Consider the following 12,428-nt stretch of genomic DNA (forward strand, 5'->3'; position numbering starts at 1 on the left):
AGCAATGTTTCATTTGGGAAAAACATGAACATGGTACAATGGTATTACCTTCAATATTCTGGTGGTCTATAAAAGGCGCTGGTCCCCATATTCTAACAGTGCCGTCGTCTGAGGCGCTGGCCATCATGGATGGAATCTGTGGGTTCCAGCTCACACAGTTCACTGTACGCGTGTGCCCTGTCAGCTCCGCAATCGGCAGTTCACTACGCTTGTGCCAGATGTAAACCTTGTGATCTGAACACACAGCAATGCAGAGCGAAGTCAGGGCGTTATTTTGTACTAACAAAGCCGCTTATCTTAAATGTATCACTCACTATACACAGATCATATGACTTGATTACTGCAATGGGATAACAAAGTAGGAGTAGCTTAAACAAATTACCTTATGAATTTAAAATAAACACTTTTTTCCTTTGAAGTATTCAGCTCTTACCAAGTCGCCAAAAGAATCTATCTGCACTAGTTTTACAACATGTACATGAGACACAATTACAACTCAAGAACTTTGAACATAAACAAATCCAGTACAGACAATAAATTCTAAGGAAATATGAGGTGACAAAAGGCAGCATACCCAAATGCAAAAATAGCAACAATGATGAAGATAAATTTTATTGGGCTGCTTAACCAAGAACTTTTCTGTGTATTACTTAACCTTCACCACCACCCATTGAAGTGAGTACTATGCTCAGCCCCCTTTATGGATGCTGACGGAAGCACAGAGAAGTTAAGCAATCTGCTTATGGTTAATAGCTGGCAGACGGTGAAGCTGGGACTCACATCTGGGCAGTGCTGTGTAACAGCTCCCTAGCAAGACTAGACGAGTCTCATACCTACACCAAAATATGGCATTGGTGCACATTAATCTCTTGATGTGACCAAGAAAACCAAAATCCCCTACAGATTTGTTTCTTTACTCATCTTCAAAAAACCCCAACCAACCACTCTAAAGTAATGGGTAACAGGGTGGGCTCCCATCACTAATTAGCTATGTAAATTTGGGCAAGTTACTCATTCTTTGCAGTTCTTCACCTGAATAACAGGATACTTCACTTCATCCTGTTATGAGAATTAGGTAAGTTTGTATATATGAAAAGTGTTTTCCAGGGACTAAATAGTATATACGTGAAAGATGAACTGAGTACACGTGAGGGTGGTTGAACAGAAGGTAGGATACCAGGGTAAGTTGGAAAGCTGTAAATGTGTCCCTTTCCCAGCCAAATATGTGGAGAATGGGGAAACCTCTGGGTGTGTGGCCAACTGAGCAAACTCTGGACAATGGACCCTGGTTTCAAAACTTCTGTCATAAAAGCTGAAAGGAACTCAATAAAGAACTTTTATCCTTCTCAGAAAACATTTGTGGGTTTTTTTTGTGGCAGTTTTTGAAAATAAAACTAACAGAATGAAATTAGAAAAAAATGAACCTGAACTAGAGGTGCAAAAAGAAATATCATAGACTTTAAATATGTAAATTCCACAGAATAGTCCTATATCTCAATGAAAATGCCTTTGTAAACACATAAACAAGGATATTTGCTGAAGCAGCACAAAAACAGGATAGGAAGCCAGTCAAGGTTAGAATGACAGGCTTTATGATCAAGCTCTGCTTGCTCTATCACTCTAAAAAATCCACAGCCTAAGCAATTTTTCTAGCTACTGCCAGCGCAATGAGACATTCTGAGCAATGGTACAATTTTTTTTTGGAGGGGAAAGCTTTCCAAATTCCTCTGTTTCATTTGGGAATTTGGAGAGTTCTTGAAACATATTTCTTGTTGGAGCTGGCGCTGGCGCTGTAGCATAGCAAGTAAAGCCACTGCCTGCAGTGCTGGCATCCCATATGGGCGCCAGTTCAAGTCCTAGCTGCTCCACTTCTGATCCAGCTCTCTGCCATGGACTGGGAAAGTAGCAGCAGATGGCCCAAGTCCTTGGGCCCCTGCACCTGCATGGGTGACCCAGAAGAAGCTCCTGGCTCCTGGCTTCAGATTGGCCCAGCTCCAGCCATTACAGCCATTTGGGGAGTGAACCAGTGGATGGAAGACCTCTGTCTCTATGTGCCTCTGTAACTCTGCCTTTCAAATAAATAAATAAATATTAAACAAACAAAAAATATACTCCTTGTAAATACATGGTAAATGGGTTACTGTGGTTATCCTGGGAGATAATATAGTCACTATATCCAACTGGTATTCACAGCATTTTTAGAACTATTCTAAATTACTTGAGTTGAGAAAACCAAGCTCTACTCTGTAGTTACTTTGTTTTTAGCCCTAAGCACAATATAATGTTGTTTAATTATATCATTCATCAGGTTTACCTCTTGGTTTGGACTTAAGAGGAAAGACCTGGCATCATGAAGGATAATGGCAGCCAAATATTTTTAGAAAGAATTATGGGGCATTCTGAGTATAATTAAGAGGAAAAATACCCACCAGAAGCAAAACTGAATAGAGCATGGGAGAGGAGTTCTTAGAAATAGGAGGAACTAAAAAGCAAGTGGAAGACTTAACATAGACAGACCACTGAAAAAGTCAGTTAGAAACCAATGAAGAATCTGGAAGACATGAATAAACAGGTAAAAAAGTATTTGGTTTGAAAGGAGTGAATTCACAATTGTTACCTAGCAAGCCACAGTTCTCTCCTCCCAATCTTGTCGGACATGGACTTTTTTGAGAAAGGAAACGTAGATAAATTCATATGCTTGATGTTAAGAACTAAATCCCTAAACGCATTTGTTCCAATACTTAAATATACTTTATTCCTAATGGAAAAATCCTTTATACTCTTCTGATTTATTGAGATCCATTTTTTAAATCAAGGTAGGAACAGAAGATATCTTATAGACAACTGTACTTAAAATTTTAAACAATTCATATTTTAAATCAGATGGACTTTAAGCACATAGCTGTATAGAAGCAGCTTTTATACTGGAGAACAAGTTTATTCAAAAGGGTAGTAGTAAGCACAGTTCTTTTATGGCCACTGAAGAAAATACTGAAGATGGGATGGGCATTTAGTTTAGTATCTGAATCACCTGCAACCCACATCAATAGGCTCCTGATTCCAGCTTCCTGTTAATGTAGACCCTGGGAGGCATCATTAATGACAAGTAATTGGATTCCTACTACCCACATGAGAGACCTGGATTGAACGACTGTCTCAGGGGCAAGGAATTGCATAGTGAGTTAAGCCACTACTTGGCTGTCGATGTCCTATATCAGAGTGCCAGTCTGAGTCCCAGCTACTCTGTTTGTGACCAGCTTCTTGCTAATATGCCTGGGAGGCAGCAGATGATGCTCTAAGTACTTGGCTTCCTATCACCAATGTGGCAGACCTGGGATGCAGTTCCTGGTTCCTGGCTTCAGCCTGTCCCACACAGCCCCATCTGTTGAAGGCATCTGGGAGAGTGAACCAGCAGACAGATTTCCATCTCAACCCCCTAGACACCACCCCACCCCCATCATCACTCTACCTTTCAAGTAAGTAAATAAATCCAAAAAAATAAAAAATTACTGGCTCCTAGGTTGACCACCGATTATGGCCACCTGAGAAATGAGCAATGAATCAGAGGATGGGATATGACCACTTTCTACCTCTTTGCCTTTCAGAAAACAAAAACAAAAACAAAAACAAAAACAAAAACAAAAACAAAAAAAAAAAAAAAAAGAAAAGAGGAAAAGAAAGGCGGGAAAGAAAAAAAAAAAGACTGAAGACAATTCTGTCCATGTTCAGGTAAAATATCCTAACTAAATTTGACTTTTTACATAATACCAACTCTGGAAAACCATTAACTCCTACGAAAAAAATCTAGTCAACACATAAATCATAGTGATTTGACTAACACTCATGATCCATGAACCAAACACATCTTTATGTGGTCAGAACAGATCATGTGATAATAAGGGCTCCAATCATTTCCTCCCTCCCTGAAAAAAGGAAAAATGAACAGTGTGTTGGATAAATAACTCATAAAATTTTAAATTTAATATCTAGAATTTACTTAAAGACATAATTAATTACCTTCATAAATTGAGAAAGAATTATAGGACTTTAAGCCCAGCAATATCTGTGAACTGATAATGACACAACTTACCTTCACTGCCACTGGCGATGAAGTCTTCATTATGGCCTCCAAAACATGAATGAATTGTATAAAACCCTTGTGTAACACCTTGATACTTTCTTACTAAAACTCTGTCTTGTAAGTCCCATAAATGAACTCCCTGCAGGCAAAAAAGAATACAGGCATGTATTCTATTTCAACTCAAAGAATTTTAAAAAGTAGTTTGTGAATATTCTTCTGCCTAATGAAATATTTTCATTTTCAACTTATGTAAAAACACCAAGTGCTTTGATAAATTTACGGTTGGTTCTAAACATTAAAGGATCAGACACATGATATAAATTTAAGAATTAAGTAGAAATATGCGTTAATATAAATTCTAAAAATCAATTAAAATTTGTTCTGAGGTAAATTTTTCTGAACATTTTATCAACAAACATACCTGAGTTGCTACATTTAACAAAGCTAATCGGCCATTTTTTGAAATAGTGAAAGACATAATAGGATGATCTTCTTGTACTCTGTAAGCAGAAAATAATTTGTGAGAAGCAAATAGAGTCAAGACATGGAAATGATCAAAAGGGCTGGCACTGAAGCAGTGGGTCAAGCTGCTGTCTGCAACATCAGTCTCCCATCTGGGTGCCAGTTTGAGTCTTGTCTGCTGAACTTCCGATCCAACTCCCTGCTAATGTGCCTGGGAAATCAGCAGAAGATGGACAAAGCACTTTGGTCCCTGCCACCCACTTGGAAGACCCAGTTGAAGAGCCTGGCTTCCACCTGCCCCAGCCCCACCTGTTGAGGCTATTTGGGGAGTGAACCAGTGAATGGCAAATATCTGTCTGTGTCTCTCTGTCTCTTTGTAACTCTACCTTTCAAATAAAATGACTAAGTCTTACTAAAAAAGATCTAAAATGTGGATTAATACGACAATTTTTCCTGTAAACACTATTACACACGATACTTCAATCCAGAGGAATCTGAATGATTGTCAAGCAACATCTGATTCTCAAGCCAAATCACTAAATAAAATCAAAACAAAAACCTTTAAAAGGCTTTTATTCTGAAAAAGTTCTACCATACACTCTAATATAAATCAGATAATTACTGTTTAATGAAAACAAAGAATAGTTACATGTTCCTATCTGTAAGGTCCTCGAAGTTGTATCCTCGAATCCGCTGGTGTGTATCTGATGCCAGAACAGTCTTCCCGTCACTCAAGCACCAAAGGCATTGCACTCTCACCCCTTCCCAGGAGTCGAGGAGATTACCATCTAAATCCTGGGCAAGAGAACACTACTGTTAATTTCACTACTGCACAGTGCTCAGAAAGCTAACAATGGAAAGAATCTCTTAAAACCAAAAACCCAAAGCCCTGCAGTAATAGACTGTTTTTCAAGATTGATCAACATAGTGTAGTGTTCTTAACTATAAGAATATGAATGCTGGTCCAATTGCATTAAGGCATCTCTCTTTCCTTCAATCAACTTCCATGTGTAAATAAATAAATAATTGCAAAGAAATAACCCTGAAGTTCCATGGAACGTCTCACTTTTATTAGAGACTATAATATTTCAAACACTCCTTATGCTTGGGTTCCACAATTGTGGAAATGAAAGTATTCAGGGCAAAAGGAAGAGACTGCATCTCTCTCTTTTTTTTTTTTTTTTGACAGGCAGAGTTAGACAGTGAGAGAGACAGAGACAGAGAGAAAGGTCTTCCTTTTCTGTTGGTTCACCTCCCAAGTGGCTGCTGCAGCCAGCGAGCTGCATTGATCTGAAGCCAGGAGCCAGGTGCTTCTCCTGGTCTCCTATGCGGGTGCAGGGCCCAAGCACTTGGGCCATCCTCCACTGCACTCCTGGGCCACAGCAGAGAGCTGGACTGGAAGAGAAGCAACCAGGACAGAACCGGCGCCCCGACCGGGACTAGAACCCGGGGTGCTGGCGCCGCAGGTGGAGGATTAGCCAATGAGCCGCGGTGCCGGCCAAATCTGCATCTCTTAACATGTATAGACTTCAAACATTGTACCATTTTGTATAAGGGAAGTAAGTATCTGCGGATTTTGATATCATTAGGAGATTCTGGAACCAATCTCCCACAGATACCGAGGGAAGACTAGACTGGGATAAGTTCTATAATATTCAGAAGTTATGATGTGGAAAAATATTACTAAAATACTTTATAGCTTTATTTAGAACTTGGGAATCTGTCATGACATTGTAAAATTGTGTTCTTACAGTCATTATCTCAAAGCTCTGAGATGCGTTAGCATCCTCATGTTTAAGAGAACTGTGAAGTCCTGTAACCAGGAGGTTTAAACACTGTACAGGGTAGCAAAGACATCAGAAATGTACATGGTCATGTTTTTCCTACAGAGTTAAAGAACTAGTGGCTTAGGGGTTGGCACTGTGGCATAGCAGGTAAAGCTGCTGCCTGCAATGCCAGCATCCTAGATGGGTGCTGGTTCGAATCCTGGCTGCTCCACTTCCCATCCAGCTCTCTGCTATCGCCTGAGAAAGCAGCAGAAATGGTGTAAGTCCTTGGGCCCCTGCACCAGCGTGGGAGACCTGGAAGAAGCTCCTGGCTTCAGATCGGCCCAGCTCCAGCTGTTGCAGCCAATTGGGGAGTGAATCAGGAGATGGAGGATCTCTCTCTCTCTCTGCCTTTCCTTCTCCCTCTGTGTAACTCTGACTTTCAAATAAATAAATAAATCTTAAAACAAACAAACAAAAAGAACTAGTGGTTTGTTAAAAAGACAGTTAAGACACTGAATTCCATGAGTTTCAAGCTAGTTTAATAAAACAAACCGGTGACTTACAATGGTTACATAGAAAGTCTTTATTACAAATGATCTTTAGCCAGTTGAAATGATTATCATTTTGTTTTTGTCTTAAAAATACATCTGGAAGTGCCTACTGGCACCCTGTTGAAGCAATGATGCGAGACACAGAATGACACAGGGTAGTAATGACAATGTACCTGTATCACAGCCTTCTTAGACATAAAAATTCTTACCTGTTACTTATTTTTACTGTTCCAACCATCCAAAATAATAATAATAATAATAAAACAGCTATTGATCAAGATACTTCAAACACTGAAAAGTTCTCTTGGTACCACTCATTACTTTTATTCTTCAAATATTTAAGATAGTCCTGCTCATGAAATTCAGCACCTTTTTGGTTACAAAAACTCAAAGGATGAAAAATCTCCAATGGAATTAAGTATTAAATTTAAATTTTTGTTCCCATTAATAGAATGTGTTCATAAGAACAAAAATGTTGGCCGGCGCCGCGGCTCACTAGGCTAATCCTCCGCCTAGCGGCGCCAGCACACCGGGTTCTAGTCCCGGTCGGGGCGCCGCATTCTGTCCCGGTTGCCCCTCTTCCAGGCCAGCCCTCTGCTGTGGCCAGGGAGTGCAGTGGAGGATGGCCCAAGTGCTTGGGCCCTGCACCCCATGGGAGACCAGGAAAAGCACCTGGCTCCTGGCTCCTGCCATCGGATCAGCGCGGTGCGCCAGCCGCAGCGCGCCGGCCGCGGCGGCCATTGGAGGGTGAACCAACGGCAAAGGAAGACCTTTCTCTCGGTCTCTCTCTCTCACTGTCCACTCTGCTTGTCAAAAAAATAAAAAAAAAAGAACAAAAATGTTTAGCAAAACAGTTTTACTAAACTCAAGGTCTATACTGTGTGCCAACATATGAAATGGCCTTTTTTTTGATGAAAGAAATAGAAAATAAGCTCTACTCAACAAAGCTTATTTAGGAGAATGGCAAAGTAGGTGCTTATACAGTGTATTTTATAAAAATACAGAGTCCAGTGAATCGTTTATTTAAACAAGATTCAATGTGCTTGTGAACCAGCACACACTGGGAAGGGGCACTGAACACTCACACACTGATAGAACTGCCCACGCTGGCCTCCAGTCACAAAGCGTTTTCCATCTGGGTTCCAAGCCACACTTGTTAAGCTGTCTTCATGAGACTGGCTCATTTTTGTCCTTAGTTCTCCCGTCTGCAAGGAAACAAAATGATGGATAAGACCTTCTAGACAACCCATGAAAGAGAGTATGTTTTAAGAAGAAGAAACAGAAGAAGAAAAAGAATAGTAACCCAGTATCTGGTCTAATTCAGTTTCCTAATCAGAGCCATGAACTGTTTTAACTAGCCTTACAAAAACCACTACAGCATTCAGAAGAGAAATGAAGGACTTGAAAAAACCCCCAGGAGCTGAACAATGCCTGGCAGTAGGTATAAGATAAACTTCAAACAAATCTCTCACTTTAAATCAGTCTCACTGATAAACCTGTAGTTCTTCCCAAGCATGATGACAGAAAGCCCAAGGCTACATACCTATTCCTTCCGAGATTCCACTTCTCAGTCCAAAGTTCTTTATAAATTTTATCCTAAAACTAGATTAATGGGTAATAAAACTATGCCCTTAAATTATGTGAAGGGCAGTGGAAATTATGTTACATTTTCTACTAAAATACTCACATAATAGGGGTGACCACTGTGGCGCAGCAGACAGGTTAAGCTGCCACCTGGAATGTCCACATCCTGTATCACAGTGCCAGTTTGAGTCCCGACTACTCTGCTTCTGTTCAGTCCCCTGGTAATGCACCTGGGAAGTAGCAGATGATGGTCCAAGTGCTTGGGTCCCTGCCACCCACATGGGAGACCCAGATGAAATTTCTAGGCTCTTGGCTTTGGCTTGGCCCAGCCCCAGCTGTTGTGGGTATTTGGGGAGTAAACCAGTGGATGGGAGATCTCTTTCTCTTTCTTCCCCAACTCCCAACTTTCAAATAAATAAACAAAGCTTTTAAAAATGCTATTAAAAACACAACATAGTAGGGAAGATGGGAAGAGAGGAATGAAGTTTTTCTGACATATAACCGTATTTCAATTAAAAGCAAGAAAGAGGAAGCTGTGTGCTGCTGAGCATAGCCATTCTGCGTAATTTCCAACTGAGCAAGAATATTTAGTGGTTAAAACCCTCAGATATACTCCTGTTACATTTTCCAAGTTATTCAACTTAGAAGGTATACACATACCATTTAATCTAGTCTTGATTCCATTTTGTTCAGGGATTAGAAACAGGATCTGAGAGAATTAGCTGCCCCTGGTATACTAAAAAGTACATGGGCATAATTTTCCTGTGAGAAATGGGTAATCAAAAGTAAAAATACAAGAATGAAAACAAAGGGTATGATTAGGCAATGGGGCCAAGTAATAAAAGCAAAGAGGGCACAAAAACAGAAAGTCAGATTATCTCCCTTTCCCTGAAAAAAGAAGTTTAGCAATCTAAATCTGCTCCCCAGACTGGAACTACTCTCACCTACTGACTTTTGGGGATTACTTATTATAAACAGTTACAAGTTTAAAAGCACAAATACACATGCAATGGGTAAATCCTTGGCATTTTAAGTTCCAGGAGTATTAACACATTAAACGCTGAAGTCAGAAATGGTCTTTTCTTCTGTATGCCAAGGACATATGAGTTATATATAACAGTATATACAGTCATCAGATTATTAGAAACCTACTTTAAACACCAAGGAATCATTTGAAAACTCATCAGAAGACCATCCTCATAGAACAAGTCTCAGTAAATAAAGCACACCAAGTAAAACAGTTACAGGAAAACACAGTTTGTCCAGAAATTCAAAATTGACTCCAAGGAAGGCAAATTAGGTATTATAAATTTAAGACTCTATCACAGAATTAAGACTACATACTTTCTTCCTTTGAAGAAAAAAACTGAATTGAAAAACACTTCTTTTGGCTATTAGGTCAAATTCATTTCAGGCTTTGTTTTACCAAGAGTAAGCTGTTTATTTTATTCTGAGTTCTCCTTGAACCCAGTCAAAAATATTAACACTGATTAAGCACTGGTTTCATAAAAATGGGAACTGGAGACTTTGATTATTAAGTGAATATTAGCTATCGCAGAATTATAGCTAATGCCTTTAGATGCTTGTAGGTAATACCCTTTGGTTAAGGTGGTATCTTATTTTTTAGGAGATATATGCTTAAATACCTGTACTTTCAACTGCTTTGGATATGAATATCTACATATTTACATGCATATATGCATGTCTTTACATATATATGCAGGTATGTACATACAAAATACCACAAAATGTTAATAACAACTGTTTAATCTAGGGTAGTGATCGTATGCACAGCTCTTATCACTGTACTATTCTTTCAACTTTTTTTTTTTAATATTTATTTATTTGACAGGTAGAGTTACAGACAGTGAGAGAGAGACAGAAAGGTCTTCCTTCTGTTGGTTCACTCCCCAATTGGCTGCAATGGCAGGAGCTGTGCCGATCTGAAGCCAGGAGCCACATGCTTCTTCCTGGTCTCCGATGTGGGTGCAGGGGCCCAAGCACTTGGGCCATCCTCCACTGCTATCCCAGGCCATAGCAGAGAGCTGGACTAGAACTGGTGCCCTTATGGGATGCTGGCGCCTCAGACGGAGGATTAACCAAGTGCGCTACGGTGCCAGCCACTCAACTTTCTTAATCTATGTCATATAGGGGCCAGCGTTGCAGCATAGTGAATTAAACGCTGCCTGGGACCTTGGAAATCTCATAGGTTTGAGTCCCAGCTGTTGTACTTCTGATCCTGGTAAAACAGCAGAAGATGGCCCAAGTACTTGGGCCCCTGCCATCCACATGGGACACTGAGCGGATTTCCTGGCTCCTGGCTTTGGCCTGGCCAGCCCTGACCCATTGCAGCCACTTGGGGAGTAAACCAGCAGATGGAAGATTTCTTTCTCTCTCTGTCGCTCCATCTCTCTTTGTAACTCTGTCTTTCAAATAAATAAATCTTTAAAAAAATCAAAAAGAATTATGTCATATCATCTTTATGTATATTATAGGATTCACTTTCCTTTATACCTTTTTTTTGAGTAATTTCTATGGAGTTTTATTTTCACTCTCTTTTTGCTTAAAGTCCCCAAACTCAAAAATCCTATCCCATCACTATTATCCTATAACACTATTACTATCCTATCCCTATTACACTGAAACCATAACCTGGACTACTCCTTTGCCTAGAGGTTAAGAACAAACAAACAAAAAACAAAACACACACACACAAATACAAAATTACACCTAACCAAGACAGTTTATTTAAGTAAGTTTAAAAATAATTTTTTTTTATCATAACCACAGGGTTTCTAAAACGTGGTCTGGGAGTAATGTAATGAATCCCATGCTGAGTTTTTCTAAAATGGGACTCTGGTTAAAGTTCAAATTTTAATTTAGAATAATAAAGCTGTTAAGATAATGAGTACTGAAAACATCATCTGACTTCACTGAATGAGTTCAGAATACTAAATATAGGTTAACTGGCTGCTTATTCCACTTCTGATCCAGCTCCCTGCTAACGTACCTGGGAAAGCAGTGGAAGATGGCTCAAGTCCTTGGACCCCTGCCACCCACATGGGAGACTCGGAAGAAGCTCCTAGCTCTAAATTGGCCTCGCTCTGGCCATTGTGCTCATTTGGGGAGTTGAACCAGTGGATGGAAGATCTTTTTCTCTCTGTAAACTCTGCCTTTCAAACAAATAAATCTTAACATGTTTTCTGAAGCACCACAGTAAATAGTATAAAACCCATAGGACAAAGCAAAAACATTCTGAAAATGCTTACTGATCATTCTTTCAAAAAAACTATTATTTAGCATGATAAATTTATATATCTAGACACTTGGGTTCTGCTTTAAGAACTATCTTTCAGACATACATTATAGGAATATGGGTTGAATGGTTCTGTTCTACAAATCAAGAATAGAGTTACAATGAATATATATATTCTGAGTATTCTTTACATAAAGGCTAAACCAAGGATGAAACTCGCTCACTTGTACATTCCAAAGCCAAAGTTCAGAGCAGTCATCTGGGCCACAAGCAACAAGATAGTTGTCATCTGGACTCCACGCAATATAAGAAACACCATAAGCATGTCCTTCTAAAGTTTTAAGCAATTTTAGCAGATGTGTATCCTAGGAAGAAAAATAACAGACAACTCTGTTAACTCCCATCCCTAAAGTCATTGCTTGTGGGTACAAGAAGTTAAATAGTGGCGAAGATGTACTCTGATAATTTAACAACCTGAGAACGTTTTCATACCAACTGTGCTGTCAAACAAGGCTGGATCAGCTTTCTTCAAAGAGTCATTTACGCTGCAGTATCTACTAAGCATCTACTACATACACATACTTATGTGCCAGATGGAATTCTAACACTGACACAGGATTTGCCCTTAAAAAGCTTTCAAGGGAACCAAAAGAAAAAAAAAGATGGGTATAATAAGAGCTACCTCTTATTGATTTTAACAGCTTTATTGAACTATAACTTAACAG

The 12,428-nt window shown here is 39.5% G+C and overlaps 1 protein-coding gene across 8 annotated transcripts in view; it reads right to left on the reverse strand.

Annotated features, from left to right (window-relative positions):
• WDR26 (WD repeat domain 26) overlaps positions 1–12,428 on the reverse strand; it is a 56,618-nt gene that overhangs the window by 7,860 nt on the left and 36,330 nt on the right. For 6 of the 8 annotated variants that reach the window (XM_017347765.4, XM_051820596.3, XM_008268354.5 and 3 more), the window contains 6 exons: positions 11,928–12,068; positions 7,949–8,068; positions 5,193–5,338; positions 4,503–4,581; positions 4,091–4,220; positions 49–234 (listed from right to left, as the gene is read on the reverse strand). In XM_017347765.4, the coding sequence (XP_017203254.2) occupies positions 49–234; positions 4,091–4,220; positions 4,503–4,581; positions 5,193–5,338; positions 7,949–8,068; positions 11,928–12,068 (802 nt within the window). Of the gene's footprint in view, positions 1–48; positions 235–4,090; positions 4,221–4,502; positions 4,582–5,192; positions 5,339–7,948; positions 8,069–8,550; positions 8,678–11,927; positions 12,069–12,428 lie in introns of all 8 variants that reach the window. The other 2 variants (XR_016218887.1, XR_016218886.1) reach the window with 1 other exon arrangement.

The sequence above is a fragment of the Oryctolagus cuniculus genome, chromosome 13 (genome assembly GCF_051225735.1).
Source record: "Oryctolagus cuniculus isolate XC-2025 breed Fujian yellow rabbit chromosome 13, ASM5122573v1, whole genome shotgun sequence".
NCBI classification, from domain to species: domain Eukaryota; kingdom Metazoa; phylum Chordata; class Mammalia; order Lagomorpha; family Leporidae; genus Oryctolagus; species Oryctolagus cuniculus.